This window comes from Megalops cyprinoides, chromosome 14, assembly GCF_013368585.1.
Source record: "Megalops cyprinoides isolate fMegCyp1 chromosome 14, fMegCyp1.pri, whole genome shotgun sequence".
Classification (NCBI taxonomy): Eukaryota; Metazoa; Chordata; class Actinopteri; order Elopiformes; family Megalopidae; genus Megalops; species Megalops cyprinoides.
Genome location: NC_050596.1, coordinates 10382651 through 10409099, shown reverse-complemented (window position 1 = coordinate 10409099; position 26449 = coordinate 10382651). Strand labels below are relative to the sequence as shown.

The window sequence follows — 26449 nt, the reverse complement described above, 5'->3', positions numbered from 1 at the left end:
CGCTCGTATAAAAGCGCTGAAGCTTCATGGCATAAAATTTGGGCGCCCGCATCACAGTGCTGACGCCCAAAATCACTTCCTGAAGGACAGAGAGAGTGGCAAAGCTACAGGAATGTTTAGCCAGATAATTGACAACCCTACTGTTGTGTGTGGGGGGAAGAAAATAAGTCCCATAAACGCCCCAGAAGAATGTAGTCCTGTGAGAACTAGTTGAACCAAGGAAGCAATTTGTGACTGTGGAGCCAGTGCACAGGGAAATATGCTGAAGCAGAATTTTCAAAGGCCACAAATCAGAGGACGGCATCAAAATTTAAAGCGCAATTTAGTTAGATTTTAGAGAATTTAAGTGGCGGCAATGCACCATTAATTAACTCAACTTACCCCACTAAGCTCTTTTGTATGTTAATGGGTATTTTCTTTCTGAAAAACAACAGGCATGCATGCTATGTTTGGTTCTATATTTGCACGTACTTCTGAATATTCCTCAAATACACTGTGTGCTGTTACAAGACAGGGAAAATGGAAAGGCAACCTCTGAGCTGACAGTATCTCATTGTTAGAATTCCTTCAGGAGTATGACAGATAAAGCTCTCAGCACATTTCAAAACCTGAGCAGAAATTTAAATTCAACATTTCCAGCAGCAAATTTATATAAGCAAACCGGTACATGGCGTTTTTTTAACCCATGGCAATGTTCAAAGAGTTCTGACCGAGCAGGCCATAAGAGAAAAGTCCACCAGCCCACCACATTCAGAGTGCTCACAGTGTGAAAACTAAGCAGGGTGGTGCAACTGAAACCAGCAAGTAAAAATAAAAGAAAAAAAGCTAACTTCCCTAAAAATCACTGATGTCTTGTTTCTCGACTCACAATGTTAGGTATACGCAAACTCAAAAGCATGGAACTGGTTTCATGTTAGAGAAATCTCCTTTCCCTCCATTGGTTCTTCCCCACACATTGGTGTCAGAACATGACACTCCTCTTCTGTAATGGGCCCTTGAAACTCCCTGAAATTAGTGCTCCCCATTGTACCAACAGCTGTTCTGAAACCTTTAAAACATTTTTTCAATTGCAGTGCGGATGCTATGCTGTTCCCCTCTGACTCAAGTCCCCCAAAAAGCACTGTGAAGCTGGGCATGCCCCTTTCGCCTGTTAGCATGAGCGTAGCTATAAATTCAAATTCTACCAATTCTGCAGCACATGCTGTGTCTAGAGTTTAGCTTAGCATTTGCATTCTCTACTTAGCTAAGCTTAGTATGAGCACTTGAAGAGCTGGAAGTAGGTCACCACCTATCAAAAATATATCACGTTATCTTCTTTTTACTTATTAAAACAAAGAATGGCTAGCTTCTGTTAGCTGCATCTTCAGTTTTAAATTCACAGGTATTTCTTTAATGAACATACAACAGGCCCTATTCGTACTGTGGCCAGCAAGGCTGTGTTAACTAAATAAGAAAATTATATAGCTGAGATCTAATGTCAAGACCCATCGCTCAGTTTTCTGAGGAACACAGTTTTCTGAGGAGACGCACATGTACACTTGTCTTTTACCATGATCAGTGTTAAGCGGGTACTCACTCTGGCACATCTACAGGCTGCAGAAACTGTCCTGTTACCTTAGATTCTGAGGAGCTTCTCCGAACAGGCTGCAGATCTCTCGGATCTGCTTCAGTGCAGGAATCACCCATTTGTCGTTGGTTCGCAGCTCTTCGATGAAGCGGTCTATCCACTGGATCTTCTGCGTGTCTCGGTCCTGCGGGGAAGCCCAAGGGCATGTTTTCATCACTACACTAGTCACGGTGTATTTATTAACCCGATCTGAGCATCCATCCATCAGGGAGGAATGCTGCCGCTGCTGCTTCGGTCCGGTTCGGCCCAGGCTTCCTGGGTGAGCTGGTGGGGGGGGGGGTCTGTGTGTATGAGTGTGCAGGTGGTATTATGGGTGTGTATCTGTGTGTGTGTGTGTGTGTGTGTGTGTGTGTGTGTGTGTGTGGGTTACCTGGGAGCAGCTGTAGTCCAGGATCTTGATGTGCGCGCTGAGCGCCTGGTCCATGATGTCCACGGGCACGTCGTCGCTGTGGGCCAGGTTCCACAGCAGGTTCAGCACCTTGTGGGCCATCACCCCGTCCTTGTCGTCCTCCGCCAGGCGGCGGATCAGCTCCAGCAGCTTCTCCCGCTGCTTTTTACTCGCGTTCGTCCAGCTCGCCTGCAGAACCGCCATCGCCACCATTACAGATACACAAAGCCACAACCAAGGCAACCCAACAGCACAGCGCCCTTGAAAAACTGCATTCATTTCCATAAGAGCCAGGATAATCGATTTCAATATGGCGGCAGGCACCGCAACGCACTCATTAGGGCGCAAACGTGTCCGCTGCTGTTGATTCACACGCACGGCGCTTGTAATTCTGCGTGTGTTAACACATTTCACGCCTCTCACCTTGAAGCAGTCGAAGAGGTGGTCGAGCTGCTCCGGGGAAAAATCCCAGGCCAGCTTCGCCAGGAGATCGTGCACGTTCTTCACGATGGCTTCGTGCTTGCCGGCCTGTGGAAGAAGACAAAGTCCCGTTTTAAATGGAAAACGGGGCCACCATGGGATTCTCAGCGCCTGTCATTGTGTAACTCTGTACTGACACTGCAAACACCGGGTGGTCCATGTCATTTCTCACGCATGCTTCCCTGAAAAACGCAATGAATCGCGGAAATACGCCTGACAGATTTTTTCCCCCCCACAAGAATAAATGTGACACATTCCAGAAAGTTCTTCATGTTGCTTTTGCCACCACTATCCAGGCCTTTTTTTTTTGGACCTGTGATCCATTTATCAGTCATGGTTGCACAATTACATTGACTCAGCTGGAAAAAAACCCTCAGAACAGCCTTGCGATGTACTTTCACAATAGAGCTACAAAGACAAGGGGGTCAAGAGGCAACGCTTCACAGAGAATTGTGGGAGGGGACAATGAGAGCAAAGATGGCGTAAAGTCATGTCAACTGTACTAACACAACAGCAGGCGCTCGGACCACAGAACACACAGCTGTGTAAGGCTGTTGGCATCTTTCACAGAAAAAAGAGACATCAACGAATATCAAAGATTGCTCCCTAACAAAGGAGGGACTTAAATTCAAAACAATGAGCGTATAACTGCGAATAAAAGGCAAATATAGGACCTCCCGTCGAAAGGCTCAAAGGGCACCCATGCTGCGTTTTGTCAACCCCATCCCCAAATCCAGGGAACACATTTGCTGGATATTCATCTAGACTTCAGAATTCCACACAGACTTTCTTAGACAGATCCCACTGACTGCTTTTAAATAGCTCCTCAGTTTACAGGCAACATCCATCAGGAAAGTGCCCGTCCTTCCCTCAGCCGGATTCAACACGAAAAACCGAAATCCGGACAAGGCAGGGCCAGCACACAGCAGACACGTCCCCCTCACCTGGGCCGCCCAGATGTTGTCCAGGTCCTGCAGCGTCAGCGCCTTCTCCTTGATGACGAAGCGGAGGATCTTCTCCAGCTTCTCCACGTACTGCGGCTGGTGGAGGCTGTCCCTCAGCACGATGGACAGGATGTTATTCTGCTGGATCCACTCCTGCGAGAGCAGACCTCAGAGCGCTCAGAGCGCTGACCCCCCACAGCTCAACACTCAGCGTACCAATCCGGAGCAGCCATTCTGAGTAGCGCCAACACTTCACTTTTTCACACAGAGCATGCAGTCTGAAAGGAGTCTGTGAGCATTTCATATGCAAAATTGGGTAAAACTAGTATTTTGCAGGGCTGTGAATGCCAATTGTAAACCAGAGGTATCTTTGTAACAAAATATTAGTCATTCCTGAACTGAAACATCTGTTGTTGCATTATTCAAACTGAAGACGTATGCATACATAGTAAGTACACACACACACACACACACACACACACACACACACACACACACACACACACACACAGACAGACCAACTCAGCAGTGAGGCAGTATCATTATCAGTACTTGAAAGAATGCAGCATTCTTGTTCCCAGTAACAATATTGTTCCCACTAACATAAGCATGCTCAGGAGAGGTATATAACTGTGTTAACAACTTTCATAGACATTATGGGTCCAGCTCCTGGAGGTTATTCAGGGTTAGGAAGCAGCCTCTCAATGACTGCTTTAAATACTTAGTTTTACCAGACGACACAGCAGGAAAACTGGACTTCCATCATTAGGTGTGAAACACCTCTACGGCATTAAAAGGTAAGTGCATTAGCATTTCCTGCGCCCGGTGGAGGAACCGCTGGGCAGCGGTGTAACTTACCGCCATGCGCTCCGCAGTCAGCCACTCCTCCTCCTCTGGATTGCCATGCCGGTGAGTGTAATAGGAAACACTTGATATCACCTTGTTTACTTCATTTAGTGCATTCATTTTTCCATTAAAAGACGAAATTTGCAATAACCTGTGGAGAAAACGGCAGTTACTGACATGACCTGCCAATTTTTCACATAGTAGAGTAAAATGCGTAGCGATATGGCTGTTCGTCTCACCTAAGAATCATTTTTAACCTAAAAATTTCTAAGTTTTTCACTGTTTCTTCTTGCCCTGGTACCCGTGAAGCGAGGTTCTTCAACGATTTGATTATCATTGACAATGCATCGTTTTTGGCTTCATTCTTGGCCTCCTTTTTCAACTCCTCGTCCGTTAGGTTTTCTAGAAACTGGGGGACCATTTCTATAATTGGAAGGAAGTACTTCTTTACTGTGTGCAACGTTAGAAACTCATAACACTGCCCGAAAGGCCTGGAAAAAAAAAACACACGGAAGAAACACCGATCAGAGGCCATTGTGAGAGAGCAAAGACTCAAAGCTCAGAGCTGGTTTCCACACAGTCAGACGCAGACAAGCGCCCCTGTACTTACTTGATGAGTGCTGCAATGATCTGAACGTTCAGTGCTTGGCCGCTCATAAAGCGATCGTGCAGAGTCTGAAACCCGTTTAATGTGCCAAATTTGTTTATTAAATCCACCAGCCAGCCCTGTGTGAGGAAAAAGAGAACATTTACAATCAACAAAATGAAGCAAGGCTTGGTTATCCACCATTTCACTCTGCCGGCACAAAATGTTACTTGATTCCATGTACAACCAACAGAAGATGTACCCTGAACAGAAAAGGGAAAAAAAGAAAGATCTGAGACAGAAAAAGGCAAATGTTAATGTGATCATCCATACTCCGCTTAATTCCGTCTTGGTCCCTCAGTTTCCTGGAGCGCTCTGCCCCTGCTGACCCCCCTCCCGCCCACGTCACGCTGGTCTGGCTTTGATTTCGGCATCGCGCCCCTCCCACGCGCCCCTCCCCCGCGCTGTTCGATGTGACACGGGGGCATCCTAACAGTTTCCGCCGAGTATTCTACAAAAATTCATTTGTTTTCTCAGACCCTCGGGCAACAAAAGGCTCGTCACTAAATTTATCCATTCCAAGAGAATACCGCGTGGGCGAAGCGCTTTCTACTGTCAGCGCTGCGGTTACTTTTGCCATTTCAGACTAAATTAACTGCAGATGATGCTTAAAAGCCCAAACAGGGACCACCTTTAATGTGAATCACTAAAACACAATTTAAAAATACCACAAGGTCAATATCAAAAGCATTTAGATAGTTAAAATGTTAAAACACTTATTTATTTGGCTGTCTGACACCTTTTTTGTGGTGATCTACCTTCATATATAGCTGAATATTTATACAAGCTGCAAGCGGAAGTCAGCATTTTGGTCAAGAGGACAACAGGCTCATCCGGGATTCAAACCTTCTGGTTAAGACTATGGTTCCCCAACCGCAGCGCAGTTTCTGCCCAATGCAGCACAGGCCACATCCTCTCTCATGCAATTCTCCAGCAAAAAAGGGAATCAAACACATAAGGCCCCTTGTAGCGCATATAGTTGTACAAACAGACATGCGGTATGGATATCTAATCCTGTCGCACGTGCTCAGCACTCAAAGCAGACGGACGCCTCACAGAGGCAGGAGTCATGACCCAACTCAGGGTACGCATGACTGCGGGGGGGGCGGAGCCGGCTCACCTTGGGGGAACGTGGGTCGGGCGGTCGGGCGAAGAGCTCGTCCTCCGCCAGCTGCACCCCGGCGGGCACCGTCTCCGAGGGGCGGGTCCCGTTGTAGATGTGGAACTTGCAGTGGGGGTTCATGGCCATGGCCAGCAGCTCGAGAAGAGGGAACCAGTCCTGAGAGAGCTTGGCCACACACAGTTCTACCAGGCGGTGAGTGTTGTTTATTATACACCTCTGAGAGGAGAGGGAAGGGAAGGGGAGGGAAGACAGGCCTGTCACTGCAGAGCGCTTCACTCAAGATGACGAACACAAAGGGGACTGACAACACCCAGAACTTTCCGCTGCCAATTTTTTTTATTTGAGAACAAACTGCCAGGATTCACCCACAAAGGTACTGCGGTTGGACTGATACTGGCTGCATGATTTTCCATTTATTTTACTGCCCAGGTACCTTATGAGCACTTTCAACATACGAGTGGGCCTTGAGGAAAAAAATAATTTAACAGTCCATTCCTCGTTAAAAAGCTCTGGCCTAGTGCCTTTCCTGAAGCAATACTCACATGAATTTCAAACTTCCAGCCACTCACTGCCTCATCGGTCAGGATCTTAGTAAAGGAAATGGTCAAGCCGTCTCGGAAAAACCTCTGGCACGCTTCGCACTTGACGTCAAGTCCTTGTGAGGCAAAGCGAAAGGGAAACTGTCAGAAACCGTAGAGAACAAAGGGCAGGACTGCAGCAGCGAGATGAGAGGAGCCTAACAATGTTGCTGCGCTTGCGAAGAGAAAGTAAAAAAGAGAAGCCATCCCTGCTGTGAGCGAAATGATAAAAAGGCCTTGAATAAGCCGTGGGTGTGGCGGGAGCACGGGGGAGCTCGCTCGTTACTCTATGCAAATCTACACAGGCCGCGTCGGTGCGCTTCTGAAATCTGTATTTACCGCAGGATTAGAACTGACGGGTGAGGAGAGCAGCTCACTGAGCAGTGTACCGACTCAAGCCACAGTCAATAAAGACGCTGCTCTCTGAAATGGACAAGGTACCTTGTCTCTAGGACAGCAGATTCACCTTGTGAGAAGAGCTTTACCGTTCATTTGAAGTGCCTTTTTTTATATTTAGTGTGGGAAAGGAGAGACAGACGAGTTGCATTATGCTCTGTAAGTTGCGCTCGGACAGACGGAAAGGGCAGACTTACCTTTTTTACTAAGATCAATAGCAGCTTCGAGAAGAACCTCTAATTCGCCCTTTGGCAAAACTGGAACGACCCAGCGGGGTCTGTGAAGAGAGAAGCATGCATGTAAATGCTGTGGTGAGTGCACGGGTGCGAACGTGCCTGGAGTGTGTGTGTCTGTGTGCGTGTCTGTGTGTGCGTGTCTGTGTGTGCGTGTCTGTGTGTGCGTGTCTGTGTGTGCGTGTCTGTGTGTGTGTGCGTGTCTGTGTGTGTGTGCGTGTCTGTGTGTGTGTGTGCGCGTCTGTGTGTGTGTGTGCGCGTCTGTGTGTGTGTGTGCGCGTCTGTGTGTGTGTTAGTGTCTGTGTGTGTGTGCGCGTCTGTGTGCGTCTGTGTGTGTCTGTGTGTGTCGCGGGGGTAGAGGCGGTACCGGTTGATCATGTCGTCCAGCTTGGCCAGGTCGGTGTGGGGGAAGGCGGGCTCCTCCTCCTCCAGCTGAGGGGGGCTGTCGCCCTGGCCCTGCTCCTCTGGCGGGCTGACCGGGGAGTTCTCATTGGAGGAGCTTGGGGAGGACGTCTGAAACGCACACAACGTACATTATTACATTACATTACTGTCATTTAGCAGACACTCTTATCCAGGGAGACCTGCATAGATTACCATTTTTTCAGATGGATTACAGCTGGATATTTACTGAGGCAAGTCTGGGTTAAGCACCTTGCCGAAGGCAGCAGTGCTCAAGAGGAGAATCAAAATCCTGTGGCGTAGCGGTAAGGAGCAGGGTTGAGAGTCCTGTTCCTCACCCCTACACTACACTGCCATCCATACACACATACACAGAAAGGCTTGCAAGGCTCTTCAGACACTATGGGGAAAAAGTGGTTCTCTCTCCTTTAAAAATATGGCATCACACCTTAGGCAGATAAGCAAAGTTTTATTCTAAGCCTAAGACTCGTCTAGTAATGTCTCCTTGCTTCCTTTAGTGGTGGAGCCTCTTATCGACAGCAGCATTCGTCTTCAGTAAAACTGTCAGCTTAAAAGCTCAATGACAGAGGCCACCAGTACATTTCAAAAGACACAAGTCAAGAGAAGACAAACACAGACTTCTCTTGGTTCTGATAAAGCAGCAGAGGAGCTAGTTTTAGCCTTTCGATCGGACTTTTTACCCTAACTCAGTGAGCAATCCCACAGATGCACTGAGGAAGACACCGCTGTGCAGCACCATCATTTTTATCTCATATGCCCTCTCTCTACCCTCCATACCTCTTTATTTATGAAGTACATTTCAGCATAACTCAGACCACTCAACAAACCCAACCACACATGATTTTAAAAATAACATTTTCTTGAGGGCACGGCTGTATGACCCTTTTTGCAGAACCTCAGTATTTATTTTAGTCAGCTGAAAATCTTGTAAAATGTTCTAATTTGATTCAGTACAGAGGACTATTTTCTAGAGCATTCATAACTTCATTGAGAATACAATTTTGCAGGCAGCTTAAGAATGGCCATTCTGAATGGTGCTAATTATACAGTGCATTAGGAAGGAGGGCTTCAGCAGTCTTTCCCATTAACAGCTCGGTGGCCTAATTTCTGTAGCTGACGAGCGGTACAGTTCAAAACTCCAGCCAACTGCACCTTAAACCACGATTCATCGAAAAGCTTCAGACGGAAGCTTCCAGCTGCGGGCTTAGCATTCAGAGCGGCGGACCAAGGCGTGCGACTGCCCCAGGAGAAGGCAGCTGGGAGTGTTCTCCAAAGCGCTCGAGAGCCGTCAGTGTTGAGAACGAGCCTCATCCAGCTGTCAGTCATACACACGAAACGCCTCGCATCTCGTTTGCTCAGGCACTGGAGAGAAAGCAGTGTATCAAAGAACCCACACACCTACAGCTGAGAAGACTCACTACTGAACGCATGTAGTACATACAGTACATGTGTATGTAACCATGCGTTTCTGGCCGATTTTTATCAGTGTAAAGCTTTACGATTGTTACGATTTTCACAAATCAGATAAATATGCATAAATGTTTCCCTTATAATTAGTTACTTCTTCTGTTATGTTACTGCTGTCAACTTGATAGAGAATGTAAAAGAGAGTTTATTCCATCAAGGCCGCATGTCTTTGGGAATAATTGCAGTGGTATGTGCTTGGTTCTCAGGTGCGTTTTGAAGTCACTTTTACGGATTCCATCTCGCATATTATGAGGGTCTTGCTTTCGTCCGACACGCATCTAGAATTTCACAGCGATTAGCTCATTCAAAGCACTGCAAGACACCACAGGAGACGCCGCAAGCCACGCTGGGTGATGCTGCGTAGCGGCGGCATTGGTTTACAGCCGGCGATGCTGAGGAAACGCGTGCCGGGAGGGCGCGCTAACGCCGCACCCTGAGACAGACAATGCGGGTGACGCGGCCTGCGGGGCCCGGACCCTGGACACACCCACGCAAAGACGCACAGAGCGGCGGCGGTAACGTGGGGGTCCCCTGGCCAGAGCTCGCTCCTCCACGCTTCCCTGGCTTCCCCCGCTGTGTGTTTACGGCTGGCTCTGGCCTGCTGACATGAGGGAGGGAGAAGAGAGGCGCCTGACGGATATTTGAGGAGCCGCGGAACTTGGGAACCGTGGGGGCGTGCGGAGAGCGCTCCTCCCGCTTGGCTGACCTACATAAGCGCCTCTTGCTTCCGAGTGCGCCACGACACAGGCGGACGCCCCCCCGAGGCGCTTACTTTCGGAGAGAGGCTCGGTGCAATGGCCGGCTGTGGGATGGCTGGCTAAGGCTGCAGTTTCCCCCCCCGCGGAGCCCTTCGGCAGCACGCGCACACACACACACGCACGCGCACGCGCACGCACACACACACACACACACACACACACACACACACACACACACACACACACACACGCACACACACACCTCCACTTCCTACTCCTGCCAAAACGCTGATGTGTTATTCTGCATTCAGTCAAGCAGCTCACCGGTGTGAGCAGCCAACAGCTGTGAAGCAAAGCAATCACTCTGCCTTTTTAACAGCCTGCCTGTGGTCAACGCATCTCAATTCTTCAGGCAGGCACAGGTTACACACAGCACAATGCGGGGGGTTTTTCGACAGGAAAAAAGATAAAAGATGGGATCAGGGATAAAGCAATCCTAATTACTCAGAGGCAAGTGTTATTCCAACTGGTTTTGAGCATGCTTTCAGCTGTGCGCATACATTATAATAATAGATTATGAGGAGGACGTTCTTTTCGGTTTGATCACAGTGGTTGCAAAGGGGGGAAAGTCCTATACTTCACGCAGCTGCACTACGTACTATGTGGAAAAATCCCGTTTGCGTTTCAAGGAACAAAGACGTTTGTCGTTTCAGCTAGCTTCAAACGGCCACTGCAGCAAGACGTCAGTTTGACTTTCATTTTCTTTTTTATTTTAAAGACGCGCAACATACCTTTGAACCGCGCCGCGATGTCTAACACCAAGCTATTGAACGAGTTCGGAAAAAATCACGGGGGCGGTGACAGAGGAGGAAAAGAGAATCGTTTCGGATTTGCACCCTGAAAACTGTGTCCTCCATTGTTCCTTGTTTTTAATTAGACAAAATCTGCTTTCATCTCATGTGTGACTGCCAAGAAGGAAGTCATTCTTGCTGGCTTCCAGAACCAAGATCTGGAATGTTATTAATTTTATTGGCTTGTTTGTTGTGCAAATATAATCTTGCTTCCCCAATGTATTTTGGGGGGGGGGTTCATTCCTTTAAATTCATTTAACCCCTAGTTAACTTTTTTGTCTCCCCCCCAATACTTGTACTTTATGAACACTTGCAAAGCTATGCATTGTGAATAAACCACTATCCCTAATATGCAACTTTACTGGTCCATTTGACCAGTTCCCTTCTACATAACACATAAACATGAAAGAAACAGTATCTTCTTTCGGTGTGGAGTTTTTCATTAATTTTTGCTTCTTCCAAACCTTTGCTTTTAAACCTTTGAGTTTAGCTGATCATGAAGCCGCCCCTATCGTTACTGGTCACACCATCACTGCCTAAAAATATTCTGACACAAAGAGAAATATCACACTTACAGGTCAGTTGCACCGCACTTCATCCACAATTACACCTTTATATCCGTTACATGGGTTAAACCAAAGAACCTGTGGTACGCTCTTTCAAATAAAGATGACCCTCAGCTCAGCTGATACCCGCTGCTCTGCAGAACTGAGGCTGGGCTCACACCACGGGTGACCAGCCCTGCAATTCCCTGCTCATTGCTTTTTTAACATCACATTACAACAGCAATGTCTAAAGGGATTATCCCCTCCCCTCACACTCTATACATTTTATTAGTCACCAGAGATGCGCTGCTTTATTCTGGAAACTGAATGGCTGTGCTGAAACAATGAATGGATTGGTGTTATACTGACTGAAGCACCTCTGCTTGACCCAGGCATTTAGCTGTAAATGCCGATGTAGCCTCCTTCAGTTAAACTGCTTCATGGACTGCTGGCCATCTGAGAGACAGCATCCTAAGTCAGACGCACTTTACCACTGATGTTGACAAAAATCAATCCAAAAAAAATATCAGAACACAAAAAACATCCACTCCTTCCCCTTACACAAAGCTACCTTATGTGTGAGCCATTACCCACAACACTGGAGCCTCATGTTGCTGCCTCAATGACACACGTTACACACATTACCTGACGTGTTTTGGTAAACATCCAGTGGTATTTTTTTCAAACGCAACTTAGCAGATCACATGCGTTTGGAATTCGTTTAATTAATACTGTCAAGTGTTCCGATCTTAATCGTTTCTATAATGCTCTTTGACAACCAAATAAACACATTGAAAATGTGTTGTGCAGTGAGAGAACTCTGGAGCTGCAAATAACCACAAAGCCAAGAAAAATCGCACGCAGATGCATCTCTAGAGCAAGTGTCATCTGAGGACGCTCAACACGGCTTGATACAGGAAACCAGCAAACAGGTAGTTCAACAACAGATCCAGGCCACAAATCTTACCACTTTTAAAATGGGAATGAATGTGAATGATCCAGCAACCTCCAGCTGATTTCTCATATCATGCGCACACACTCACGCAACCATAATGATATCCACAGGTCCCTATGTATTCCTGAGCGCAACCAGAACCATCATCCCATCGTAAATGCCCTCTCTACAAGCCCCAGCACTTCCATTCCACTTCTTTTGACAGGAAACGGGCTCTCGTGCAAGGTAGAGCCACCAGAGCATAGGGCAAGCGGGGGGCGCCGCGGAACACTGACCTGGTTCTGGGGGAGAGGGGGCTGGGTCTGCCCGTCCGGAGCCTGGCCCTGGCTGTCATTGCCTCCCACGGGAGAGCCACGGGTCGTGGCGGTCATACTCGACACGGGGCAGATCTTTGCAATTTTGTCCGCTTATGTCGCTGTCGCAAGGGAAGAAACTATGGGCTCCTCAGCGATGGCGGAGAACCAGCACACGTCCGTGTATGAAAGCAGCACCTGAAGCACCGGGAGTTTTGCAGAGACCATTGCATAACCTGCAGGACAGAGAGGAGAGGAGAGGAGGGTTAGGACTTCAAAGCTTCAATACTACAGAGTTCCAGCGCCATATTTCTATTACACTATTACTCCTTGATTCTGAGCTGACGAGTACACCTGCAAGGGTTAAAACCTTACGAATGTGTGGTGCCCTGAGTCAATGCCAAATTCACAGAAACATGGAGAAAATGAACACAAAAGATACAAAAAAAAATGTTGCACCTATATTACTGAATCCGCTCTGTACTTTTGTGGAATTTTCCTGAACCTTGTCATTCCTAAACGTACCTACATTCAAAAACTGCAACTCCAAGAACTGCAACTTCAAGTTTCCACAGTGTTAACCATGACTATGGACAACAGCACTTTATTTTCAAGGGGTAATGAGTTCACTCTCAGAGCCTATCACAAGACCTGTTCATCCAAATTCCCTGGGAGAGGGACCTTTGTGACCTTTGTGAGCAGATACGCACAGATGAAGCCACAGCTGAAATATAAGCAATGCAATGTGAAACATTTTTGACCTTAGTAAACCGGAGCTAACACACATACCTCTCACACACAACTGAGGAGGTGACAAAGGACAGCTAGTCAATGCTTGGAAACATTTTCAATGAAGGGAAAAATAAGGGACAAACTCCTACTGACAGAGGAAGATACCTTACAAATAGACTATTTTCTGAATTATGGCAATGTGAAATACGTTGTCATGGTACTTGTAGGCATTAGGAGCACTTACATGACCTTGAAACAACATGTGCAGTCTCCACACTAGGAGGTTTAGCATGTGGCAGTAAGTCAGTCAGTGGATAACAGAGCATAATTTTTTATTGCCACCTGGCTGTTACTCTTAAGCAAGTTAATGTCTTAATAAAATTCAGGAACGGATCTACTCCAGGAGGCACTCTGAGTCGCAACTATGTTGGTTATTTCACCACTTTTTTCTCTTGAATTGACACCCAGCTCATGTACAGAACTCTGAGCCAGGAACGATTGCTGAGCAAGATACACAACTGTAAAATTAATAGTCAAAGCATGTCTGACTTGTCAAAATGTTAAAGTTTACCATCGCTTTTTGTTTTAAGCTGGAGATTGTCAAACTGCACACTGGCGTGCAGCGGGGGAAGTATATATCGGTTATTCCATACAAGGTGCAAACGGTAGCCCATCTGTCTCACATTCTGACACATCATGCTCGCCATTTTCCCATGTTATGCCGCATATACATTCAACATCTTCTGGCCTCATCTTGCTTTGAAGTCTGAGTTCTAGCCTCCAACTCTTCTTAAATGGGCCGCAGAGTCAGACTTTTGCCACAACCGTTTCCTTTCACAGGGCATCAGTGCTCCACTGAAGGAGGCCAAAGGCCAGGTAAACCAGGCCTCAATCACCACCGCTGCAAGTGCTGCAGTAAGAAGAGGTGTTTAACAGCTATAAGCAACTGTCACCCACCTCACATGCTAAAGCAACCTCATATTCATTCAGGACACTCCTGCACAGAAGTTCTGCAAGGGTAGGTCCCTTAGAAATACAGCTTGTTGTATGAAGAAAAAAGTTAAAGACATCACTTTAAGAGTATTTGGCATTATGCTCCCAATTATACTGTCCCAGGGCTTCTGCCTTCTCCCAGGGCTCTCTCTGCCATCAAAGAGCAAAGAGGCAGCAAACCTGTCATTATTAGTACCACTCAACTTAATGGAACCTAATTATGCCAACTAAATGAGTGGTTACAGACTGACCATATCCACACTTCCACTGGCCGAGTAAACAAGCAAGCTGTCATTGGTTCAGTGCAGATTCACAATGCTGTAGTTCCATTTTGCTGAGATGTTGCAAGTATTACATTATTACGTTACACATACATTTTGCTACTCAGGACAGTTTCATAGTCGTCCAGCCTTAATAACTGGCTGAGAATCTGTAGCACACTCATTTGCTCTGTCTTCTGTGTCATATGTCATGTTTAGGGGTTTTTTTGTGTGTATTAGATGTTCTTATCAAGAGCTACTTACATAGCTTACGATTTTTATGTTATCAATTCATACAGCCGGATATTTACTGAGCCAGTCTGGATTAAGTACCTTGCTCAAGTGTACAACAGCAGTGACCCAACCCTTCTGTCCAACAGTCAGACAACAGGCTTCAAAAATTTGCGTTTCATATACCAATGTAATGTTCGCATTACATGCTTACACAGGAGGGCAAGACAAACTGGAATCTGACTGTAAATCTTCCCTGCTCTGGCCACAACACCCACATGTGAAAGCAAATGACAGCAGTTAGCATGCCAGCCACAACAGCACATGACACAAAAACACACTAGTGACAAGGGGAATGACCTCAAGAGTGAACTCAAGAAGCATCCATGTGTGGCTGCAAATAGATGGGGTCAAGGTCTTGTTTACTAGTTCCCCTTTGTGACCACAATGGTGGCACAAACGCAGAAAAATCTCTCCTGGGATCTCGTTGTAGCTTCAGCAACATTAAAGCTGTATCACTGTATTACTTTTAGCTCTTCCCAGGATGTGAAACGCAGCAAAGATTGTGTTTTATCATGCAGGAAAAGGTGAAGATGGACAGCATTTCTGATCTACTGCTTGTTTAAAAAGTCTGATGAGCTTTATCTGTAATCATTTTGATTTTTGTAGCAAATGAAGCTGGTCTACCTGCTGATGAAAGGAAAGCCAGTGTGCAAACTTTCCTGCAAATAAAGCTGTCAAAACACTGTTACTTTGATACTGCCGAAACACCAAATTTCAAAAAGGTTCCCAAGATTCATTAATTATGTATTCAGTAGATCCAAAACAGCGAAGGTATCGACCTGTCTGTACTTGTATGAAGCAAACCGCATGTTTGCGGTCACCTAAAATAATCACTTTACACAGGGACATCAGAACTCCATTTTTACTGTGATGAAGGATCAGCCATAGTATCGAATATCTGAAACTTATTAAAGTTATGAAAAATTTGGAAATACAAGAAACTTAACTGTTATCACACTGAAGTTCAGAATACAGGTGTCGCGAAGACGCTGCTTCATAACCATACAGAAAGCGGCAGAAGCCGCCTGACAATGCATTTGGCATTTAGGAACCCATGACACTCTAGAGAATTCCAGCAACAAAAGGATGTTGCAATCATCAGGGACTGGTCTTGACTGAAAATGGGCAATATTTTTGAAATACGTGCTGTTGTCAGTGGAAAGAATAGCGAAACACCGCACTGACAGCTAGCTGTGCTCGCTTAGGCGAGAGCGCAGGTGGTGTGGCGAAGTCTCCACATCGCAACGATATGCCAGCTAGCCAGCTCATCTCGTTCCCATTTCAAAACTATCTTAGAGCAAATGAAATTAAAACGAGCTGTCCATGACTGCTTTTGTTTTGTGGCGAGAAGTGGGTGTGACCTTACCGTAACCGCAGAGACAGCGTTTTGAGAGATAAAGAACTGGGCGAATGAAACACGGGTAGCTCAGGGAACCGCGTGCTTGGCTGCGCGCGGCTCGGTTATCAAGCTGCTTCTTTGACTCGTTCCGTCGTGACACGACTCTGAGGAACACAAATCATTCCGGCCGAGAAACCAACAGGGTATCGGTTTTATACTTGTCCTAAACGCAAGGGGCCGCAGCAACTCTGGTCACTATAAGAGATAGCGCATGTGTTAAAAAAAAAAGGGTAGTTAAAGACTCATGGGAATCCAAGTCTTTTAGTCAGACTTTTGAAATCGGAGGGTACAGAACTGTTGTGAAAACTTTCGAAAAAAAGTGTTGCTTTCTGCAGCCTTTCCATTACTACTGAAAATCCTGACACCATATAACTATCTACCCCACCCCCAACAGTAGCTAACATCATGTAACTCATGAACAATCAATACATAAATTAACCAATTTACATTCTATAAATTACTATATTGATAAATTTACACAGCTGTAAACTGACTCCAGTGGTTGAACAAACAACTACATTTTCAGCTGAATTGTTTTAACTTTTATGAATGAGTTAACGTAATTAAAAGATTGAAAATGATCTAACGTAATTATTTTGGAAGTAGTGAACCCAACTTCAACATTTAAGGTTAACTGGATGCTCTTGAAAACTTGAAAGGGGAGAAGGAATGAATTTATAACTCTAATTTCTGTTCCGATTATCTGCACAACAATGAACAATGTTATAGGCCTGTGTGCAATCGCTTACTTTGGCAGCTGTCTGGGGACCGAAAAAATTAAAATCATGGAGCTTCCTTCCCAGCAATGACAGTGTTTGTCAACATGAGAAGTGCTCTGCACTGACTTATTTCCATGCTTCACTTGGAACACTCCTCTTCGTTCTTAAAAATCATGCACTGTCATTTCACTGCCTTTTAAAAACCTCTTACAAGTCAGTCTGTCAGCAGGATAATTTTGATGGATGTGGGACAGTACTTCTCATCGATGAACCGAAGCCAAATGTTCCCACCCACATGTAGTACCTGAACAGTGGCCAACATTGTGCAACTACCTTGTTTTTTATGCACAGGAGGGAAAGACTGGTATGTCTCTTATGACAGCCGTACAACTCATTCCGTATAGATAAAATTTATTTTGTGCTTTTCCCCTCACAACTGCAAGGCACAGAAGGGATTTACATGAAAAACAGCTTGGAAAGGTTAGGAAGTTGAAAAGAGGAACGTAATCGGACCGGACGCACAGTAATGGTGTTTTTTGGAAGCATGCTTTCATTTCACAAGTCTCCTCTCTTGGGTGGGTTTGTAATTGAGTAATTATTTGTGTGTGGGGTTTTTTCTAACAACACAATAAAGCTATTGTGCATAAATAGGCGCTTCTGTTTATGGTTAGCATAAAATAAAAGTTAAATCCTAGGCCCATAACTTAATCTACAGTACATAAAAAGATATATAAATATATTTAAACATACAACACACTAAATTACCTAAATAAACTGCAATTACAATTTATTTTACTGTTCAGATCATCTGCATCTGCACTCTGAGGCCTAGACTGTTCAATACTGCACTTGTTTTTTGTGTTTAAACCTACTGCTGAAGACACATGTGCTATGTTACTCCCAACTAATATATCCTTGTGTCTCGTCTTTAAACTGCCATGATATTCCAGCTAATCATGTTTCACAACGAAGACGGCTGACTTGCATGAGCAAGCATTTCGCAGGCAGCCACACTGAACTTGAATGTCAATGGTGGGGGGGTGGGTCGGGGTGAATGGGGGTGCATGGAAAGTTACTATATCTGTGTGTCAAGTTTGCAAACAGGATCACCGAGGTGGGAGCCCAAAGCCAGAAATCAGATGAATTTGCTGTAGGCTTGGCAAGGGCTGTTTTTGTATTGACATTTTCCCTGTATAGCGTTAAGGGAGACACGGTTGAGCAACTGCCAAACAAAAGTAGTGCAAAATCCCCAAACCCACAAGAATAACAATTAGTAGAAAATCACAGAAGAGACACTTAGGGAGAGAGGATGCTGGATGAAGGACACGAACTTCCATTACATGAGAAACCAGCAGGCAGTAAGGCATATCTGAGGCACTTTTTACACGACTCCCAAACCAAAGAATGCCTCCGACAGAAGAATTACGATTGTCGCACTGCTGCACTGTGTGCCTAAATTCATGAGAGGACAGATAAGGGGTGTGGAAGAAACCATTAATTTTTTATAAACCCCAGTGAAAACCATCATTTGAGGCAAGCTACGTGAATACATTCCATGAAATTCATTTCGCTTCTTCTCTCATCAGACTGTCCTCAAGTTCAAAGCACTTTTACCACAATGTAATCTGAGGTTACCACAGGGCTCTACACTAACTGTTTTGGTAGAAGTACAAACGTTCCCGAACTAAAAAATTTTAGGAGCACAATGGAAAAATCAGAGCAAACACAAACAGACTTTGATTTGGTTGATCCTCCTTCCTGTCTGATAACATTATTCCGCTCTAAATCTGTATCCCGACATAAACCAAGTGTCACCTGCCAGACGTTCTCCTGTCTCTCGGCAAAAGCCCGGTGAAATCCTTCAACCGTTCACAGTTATAGCAGTATATTTTTACTGTGGTACCTCATCCTTTGTTCAGGTGATTTCTTAACATGCTCTACCTTATGAAACCTCACTGTTGTCTGTTGTTCCACTTTATCATTACATTGAATTATGCCTGTTACTGACAGACCCAAAACAGCTCATTATTCTACTTCATCGCACAGCTATCCCATGGACATTTCTGAACAGGGCTCTGTCTTTGCCGTACATTTAAAGAACAGAGGCATAACATATGCCATTCGTCTACGGTTTCATAGGTTCAGGTGCATTTTTATAACAGACAACATGCATGAACAAATTATGTTTCCCACAGCACATTATTGTAGTGTTTTTCTTCTTCTTCTATAGAAGCTTGCTTCACTAGCTTCAAAATGGACATGGGAACCTAGCCTGACGACTGACCTGATGGCTGCAATGGGATTTACTTACATACTATAAAAATGACTATAGCAGTTATTCCCTTAAATCACAGAAATGTATTTTTATATGTGCGTTTCCTGTAAATTCTCAAAGTTTCTGAATGATACATTAGCAGGCACAGGTGGTACGAACACCTGTGCTCCTAAAACAGAAGTCATGGCAATACCAAATACTTGTGGATACATATCTGCCTAAAATATTCCCACTATAGAACCCTGGATCATCCATTACAGTCAGCTCTGTCATAAGAGCATAACACTTATTGACATAAACAAGTCACTAAGTCTGGCAAAGCTTTTTATAGGTATATTGTCCTAGATTCTTCTGCCACAGTGCGAAGTCTGGTCTTAAACAACTCAATGGTCTCTGCTCGTTCTAGGAGTACAGGTAAGCTAATTTGTTTATAACCCTGTTAGTTACACTGAGGTGAAAATGAAAGCGATCAGTAGCCTTAGGTGTATGATTACCAAATAGGACATTACAATTACATTGGACACAACCATTTCATTTAAATTACTTAATATACTGTATCTGTACTTCATCTATACTTTATATAGTTCAGTAAAGAATAGCCTACTTTCTCTAAATAGGTTCTCCATCATTGTTTCTTTCCATATCTGTGATTATCAAAATGGGTGTTCTTGGAAACCCACCCCCCCCGGCCCATCTACCCTTGTCTGGGAACCTCTCAAAAGTCAGTTATGGACTCCAGATATGTATGGTAAGAACAGGTCATTATGAGTCAAGAGATGCAGACATGATGGTAGAGTTAAAATTAAAGCTTGGGTAATTTTTATAGTAAAGATCATCACTTCGCTTTCAGTTTATTTCCCCAGATCAAATATCAAACGGGAAACTTTTTAAATGGCCTAAATGACTATGATTTCTGAACTAGCTGGCGACTTCTTTCAAAATCTGAAAGACAGGCAGGCAGACATGAAAATATATTACAACAGATAAGATCTCATACTTTATATCAAAGAATAGCTAAGTCCTGATTTCAAATGAATCAGTGACAGAAATAAGACACAGATGCCGTTTCATGGTGGTAAATGTTCTTATTTCCAGACATCTGAAGAACTGAAGTCGCATGCCTTTCCCAGCGAATTGCAATCATTTATACAGAAATCAGTGGTCAGCTGTTATTCCCCTTCTTCCAACTTTCCCTTTCACTTTTCTCTTATTACAAAAGACTTCAGATTAATCAAGAATTTACATTCTAATGTTTTTGTGGCTTGTGGGAGAGAGGTCTTGCAACACGCTCCTCATCATCCTACACTTCTCTGGTAACAAACTCAAATTTTCAATCTCACTAAGAGGCAACAAAATGTTGAGGAGAAAGACCTTTTGCAATCGCATCCTTATGAGAATTAACTGTATACTCCATAATGACAACACTATCCCACTACAAGCCTATGACAAAAATGATAACCAATGTTACCTCCATTACTAAAGTGTCAAGGAAAAACACAGTTCCTGCTGCCCAAATCAACTCACAGTGACCAGTTACAGCAAATCTTTACATGTAAATTATGAGCATTACTGAGTCAGACCTTCAGCTCTCCATTTTTAAATTTTAAAACATTATTCATCACAATTGTTTCATGGTTCTGAACCTGATGATTTCAAAGAACAGTTCTTAAAAGGAGCTGGTTTCAAAATTTGGTCAGAGCTTGCAGGTGGGGTCACCCTATGTAAAAACGATGCTGTCTTTGGCACAATGCTCTCCATTCCATGCTCCATGCTCAAAGATTTTTCAATCTAAAAAGATGCCATTTATGATTGACAAGATTTTGTCACAACTGTGAACCTGTTTCACAGTGGATCTCATTCCTGCCTGAGGCTAGCCTTTTTCTAACACTCCAGCAGGTGTGAATGGGAGACAAAACGTGAATGTCACCACCTCACCTACAGGAACTTTCCCATTTTCACATCTAGTCACGAAAGAGGAGAAATCGGTGCAGTGGCTGTGGAGAAATGAAAATACTAGCATTTGTAGGCACAGCACCCTGCATTGTGAACACCTTTAATTGCCCATAAGTTCTCTGCAAAACTGCTTTAAAGATTTTTTTGTTCTTTACTCAAAACAATTAATTGTCCTAACTATTTCAATGAAAATAAGCAATATCAAACAGAGCTGGATTCTTTGGGTCTCTCTTCCTTTCAACTGTCATTACTGTTTAATTTATATGCTAGCTGGGGCTGTTGACCCACAGGTCAACATGGATGATGGAAACAAGCCATAAATTTGTCTGGGTAGCTACTGTAGGCCCAGCTGTTGTTACATTATAATGCGATGGGAAATGATGGCTTGGCCGTGTTCTGAGGGGTTTTCCAGAACGCATCAGAGGCTAAACTGAGCTTCCGCCATCCGGCTTGACCAGTTCAATCATTTTTACATACAATAATTGATGGCGCTCTTCTGACTCGGAAACAAGTCATGACAACTGCAAACACTTTCACATCAATGGATAGAACCAAAGTCTCTGAAGACATGGGGAAAGCTCCACAAGGGATGCACGGCAGGACAGCAACACAAGTTGTCAGGAATGTAATTAGGCTCTTTGGTAAGTCCCAAAATTGTAACTAATTCAAAAACTGTACTTTTTAAATACTAATGGCCATTTTTTTTTAATTTCAAAGACAAATATTCTTAAATGCTCAAACTTCTGAGTCCAAACATGTCAAAAAACACCAACAATTTTATTAAGCCACAGAGTGGGGCTGCATTTTATACTGACCAGAAATTGCTATATACATCTCTTGGGGAGGTACAGAAAATAGCAACTTATATTACCCATGTCTACATTATCATTTACAATATCAATTAGAAATAGCACCTATGTTTGAATCTCCATGTGAGTAATCTGTGTGCCCACGGTCAAGCAAAGGACAGAGGGTCATGCCAAAGTCTATCCCATTTCACATAGACTGACCCAGCTGTAGACTTTATCTCAGTGGGATGTGGCAGTGTGGCAATTCCCGTATGACTTTTTAGGAAACTGACTTCACAGGCAATCAGTAAAGTAAAGGAAAATTCTGCTCAGACACTGAAATCTGACATTTTGTTTCAAGTTCTTACATGCAGGAAGCAACTCCAAATTTGCATCTTGTGAAGGTAAAACCTTATCCCCCATCCCTTCTTGTTAGTGGTGCAAGATGGCCTTATGACCAGCCCTAGCTTCTCAATGAACAGTGAACAGAGACAAAATGCTGTCTGTACATCACTTAAAGACACCAGCATTCAGGTGTGAAATCATACCAATACCAGTGCCTGACCTGTGCATGGCAATGGTGTACCAGAAAATTAGTGAGAAGCAAGGCATGCTCTTTCAGCAAGTCATCCTCTGTGAAAAGGACTTGTGAGCCTCTTCTAGTTTTGCTTTTCATTCTCTGCTTCATAGAAAATATTGAAACTGCTCTGTTGCCTCCACTGGCTTCAAGAGCGGTTTGAAACACCACCACACAATCTGCCAAGTGTTTTAAAATAAGTCATAGTTCATTAAGACAGCTAGTAGGAGAAGGTGGATCCATCTTTGTCTTCAATGCTTAGTCTCTCTCACCTTTTTGTTTTAACAAAACCTCATGTATAACTCTCCCTAAAATGCAGCATTGGCATGAGCAATGCCTTTGCAATATTTGTGTAAACCTTTGCAATAAAAGTGTAAATCTATGTATATTTATTAGATAATCACTCTTGTTTCCTCAACATGGTAACTGTACCTGTATCTTGTGAGATGCACAATTCAAGTCAACACTGCTAACTACATTGTAAAATGTACTGTAATTCCAGTGATAAAATATGCTACTTGACTAGGGAAAATGGAGTAAGATTATTTCATCTCAAATATATACACCGTGATAAAATGAAATGAAACTTGGGAAACGATACTTTCAACAACTAAGGACAACAGCTAGGTAGCAATATATAGGTTACATCTGTTTTGCACAAATTATGATAACTCGATCAAGCTAACTTAGCTAGACTAAGTAGTCAGCGAGCTGTCAGCCAGCTGATGTCTTTGAAACACTTCGCCTGTTATAAGCTAACGTCGGCTATCTAAATAAAATCCAAAACAGATGCGAACATCCATCGATATTCTTGAACGAGACTGTTTAGCTAAATCGGGTTATTATTCAGTAATAACCAATCTGTCTCCCATTAGCTGTTTCTTTTCGTTTTTCCTAAAATCCGAAGAGGTTAACTCAGTTATACTAGCTTGGTCAACACTGGTTATTGACAGTCTGCCAAAATGTTTCCATTTCAAGGTGCCGGGCCTCCTACTAAGATAAGTTGATAGCCGCTGGCTAGCTAGTTAAACCTGAAAGTTAAAGCGAAAATGCTAACATAAGGGTGGTCTTGAGATACGTTTGTATGCAATTAGTTGACAAGCTAGATGACACAATAACATTAGACAACATTGTGACACCTAGTCGACTAGCAGCCTAGAGCCATCGAGGCAAGCTAGCTAAATCAGTCTGCTAGCTTCCTGGGCAGACAAGTGAAAAATAGTTAGCCAGCTAACGTTAGCGAGCTCTGTCGCGATCCGCCCCTCACCTCCTTTCTTGAGACACAGACGGAAATAGCATATCTGGAGCCAGCGGGATATTCTTCTCTTTTCCTCAGCTAACGTTAGCTAGCGAGCTGCTAGCCACCAGAACCTTTTGTGGTATAAATTCGCTTGTTGACTAGCATGCTAGCAAACATACGTATGGGCGTTTCCGGTGTGTAACGATAGTAGTTTAGTTTTTTATCGGGGTAACAATATTTGATAGCGTTAACTCACCCCACAACTGTCACATGTTTTTGCACCAACATATTCTAAATAAAAATGAACAAGGCCTTATTTCCAGGCGTATTCCTCGATCCGGGCCTAGCTAGCTTTTCCACCATCACTCCACCTCAGTAATGGCGTTCCGCTCCGGTCCAAGAGCAACACTTTATCTGCCGGCCACAGTACAAGAAACAACCATCAGATTGTATGTTTGCTAACCAGAATACACTGTAACCGTGTGCCAGATCGTTCCCCTAGGGTTCAATCTTGCAGTCATGTTTCGGTTCAGCTTGAATATAGTTCATGCTGCTGAGTTTCACCATTAACGCAAATTTAGAGCGGGTTGGATAGACTGGGACCTGTCAGCCATTTTCCTACTTTGCTACACAGTGAAATACAGCAACAACCGGCTTTCTACACATCCATGCACAGCACCCTATTCTGTCATGTTGAGTCAATATCTGACATTTTGAGCCTCTTGCCTTCCAAGCAGAATCGTTCAATTTTGTGCATCCCTTCTGTTTTTAAAAGACAGAATTATAACAAAGCATTGAAGCTAGCTATAGCAACTCGCTAGCTGGCTAACGTTAGTTAGCTACTTACCAGGAATTAGATATGGCTTCCCTTCTATTCACCAACTACTCCAGAAGCTTGGGTTTCATAAATGAATTTCATCAACGTGTATAAGTGCTCTCGTTCGTAATCTGTCTGTAACGATGATCTCGCTTCCTTTGATTTTGTCTGCTCTTGGGTGTTTTTCCTGCGTCACCAGCAGCAGCCCCCCCAACTCACTAGCTCCGATCTCTTGTCAGTTCAGTCCCAGCCAGTCAGTCACTGGTGCTTTACCTCGATGCAATATGGCGGCAGCGCAGTCTCCGATCTAGCGCCGCTGCAATAACAGTATGTACAAAACTGCAAAACCACTTTCCACAATCACAAGGGTAGTTAATTTTCCACGCGAATAAAATGCGAGAATGGATTTTCCTTTGGGCGCTGGAGAACTGCGAGAAGTTATAATTCCAGTCTCGATGCGGTTTCCTTTAACGTTCCAGCTTTTAACACGGACACAGTATCCAGTACCTAAACTCAAAACGGCGTTTATGTGCCTCTCAGTAAACCCTTCGTGCTGCCTCCTGCTGTCACGAGTCTGTTCCGCCTATTCAAGGTTTGGAAAACAGAAAGCATTTTCATCTCAAAGGCCGATTTGACTATGGACGTTCATAATTCTGAGAACGCAGCTGCCCGCGCATCGCATCTGGTCGCTGGCAATGTTTAGGGTATCCTTAGCGCTACAGAAGAGCGCCAGGGTCTCGGTGCACAGTGGGACTGTAGCCTAAGGCTGGATCTTAAGACACAGGCCCCAAGACACAGGCTGTTGCGCCTGCAGATTCTGTAAACGTCATGGTGCAAACGAAAATCTCTTTCAAGATCAAGATCCCCAATTACAGCCTTAAATGGAGCTGTTCTGTCCCCTTCATACGTTTTTGGTGTAGTCTGAACACAATGGACATTTTCAATCAGTGCTGCTCGAAATCACTGACCGTTATAGTATGTGGATCGGGGATAGATTGGGTGGGCTCAATGAAAAGTGTGATTAATTAAAGATCAGTTTAGCGTGCGCGGCGTTGGAAAAAAATGAAGAGTTTTATGCTTTGGAGTTTCTGCACAAAGTAACTAGTCTTTATGATATGTTGAGTTTATGGCATAGTGGGTAAAATTAATTTAAATCTTGAAGACAGAAGGGATGTAGAATCTGAACAGCATGATACAGATAAGCCAAAACGTTACAGAACAGCCTGTGCTAAAAGACACGTATGGCCTGAACTTAGTCTCCTAGCTGCTGTGACATATACTCTTAACAGCAGCGTTATGACAAGGGCGATGATCCCTCTGAACAGGACTATTTCTGCAAGTTCATTAGACAGCCACTTCCTGTTGATTTGGTCTATATTTCATATGGTCCAATTGTCCCTTATCTAGAGCTAAATCAAGCAGTTGGTGAATCACCTTGAACTGAGGTAGCACTTAGTACAGTACATACCTCTCTGCTATGTGTTGTAAAGAGCAGTCTTAAAATGTAATAATTTTCTTCCTTGTCCCAAAGGCAATCATTCCTCCTCAGTAAGTGATGCAAGCTGGCCTTGTGACTAGCTAGAGCTTTACATCAGAATGATAAGGGCAATATAAAACCCTGTCAAAAGCCATGTTGTTTGTGGACAGCTCTTTGGTGACTTAAAGATACCAAGAGCCAGGTGAAACATCCTGTGAGCACATCAGTACACATTTTGTGCGTGGTGATGATTGCAATGTTTTAGAAATTGAGTGAAAACCAAGACAGTTAAAGGACACAAGGAGAGAACAGAGGCGAACTTCATGGGTCACAGCTGGTCCCGTTCAATATTTACATTTCTGTTTGTTGTTTCTTCCACTGCTGGGACTAATAAATTCATACCAGATTCAGGTGCATGTTTTGCCCACATCT

The 26449-nt window shown here is 44.2% G+C and overlaps 1 protein-coding gene across 9 annotated transcripts in view; it reads right to left on the bottom strand.

Annotated features, from left to right (window-relative positions):
* The window catches only part of LOC118789597 (probable ubiquitin carboxyl-terminal hydrolase FAF-X), a 49515-nt gene extending 24209 nt beyond the window's left edge, over positions 1 to 25306 (bottom strand). For 4 of the 9 annotated variants that reach the window (XM_036546081.1, XM_036546087.1, XM_036546088.1 and 1 more), the window contains exons 1-14: positions 24571 to 25305; positions 12476 to 12729; positions 7629 to 7774; positions 7226 to 7305; positions 6597 to 6709; positions 6052 to 6270; positions 4896 to 5011; positions 4525 to 4776; positions 4298 to 4436; positions 3440 to 3592; positions 2439 to 2543; positions 1998 to 2204; positions 1615 to 1751; positions 382 to 420 (exon numbers count right to left, since the gene is read on the bottom strand). In XM_036546081.1, coding sequence (XP_036401974.1) covers positions 382 to 420; positions 1615 to 1751; positions 1998 to 2204; positions 2439 to 2543; positions 3440 to 3592; positions 4298 to 4436; positions 4525 to 4776; positions 4896 to 5011; positions 6052 to 6270; positions 6597 to 6709; positions 7226 to 7305; positions 7629 to 7774; positions 12476 to 12571 — 1802 coding nt within the window. In that variant the 5' untranslated portion in view covers positions 12572 to 12729; positions 24571 to 25305. Of the gene's footprint in view, positions 1 to 381; positions 421 to 1614; positions 1752 to 1997; positions 2205 to 2438; positions 2544 to 3439; positions 3593 to 4297; positions 4437 to 4524; positions 4777 to 4895; positions 5012 to 6051; positions 6271 to 6596; positions 6710 to 7225; positions 7306 to 7628; positions 7775 to 12475; positions 12730 to 24570 lie in introns of all 9 variants that reach the window. The other 5 variants (XM_036546085.1, XM_036546086.1, XM_036546090.1 and 2 more) reach the window with 3 other exon arrangements.
* Between the last annotated feature and the right edge of the window lie 1143 nt (positions 25307 to 26449).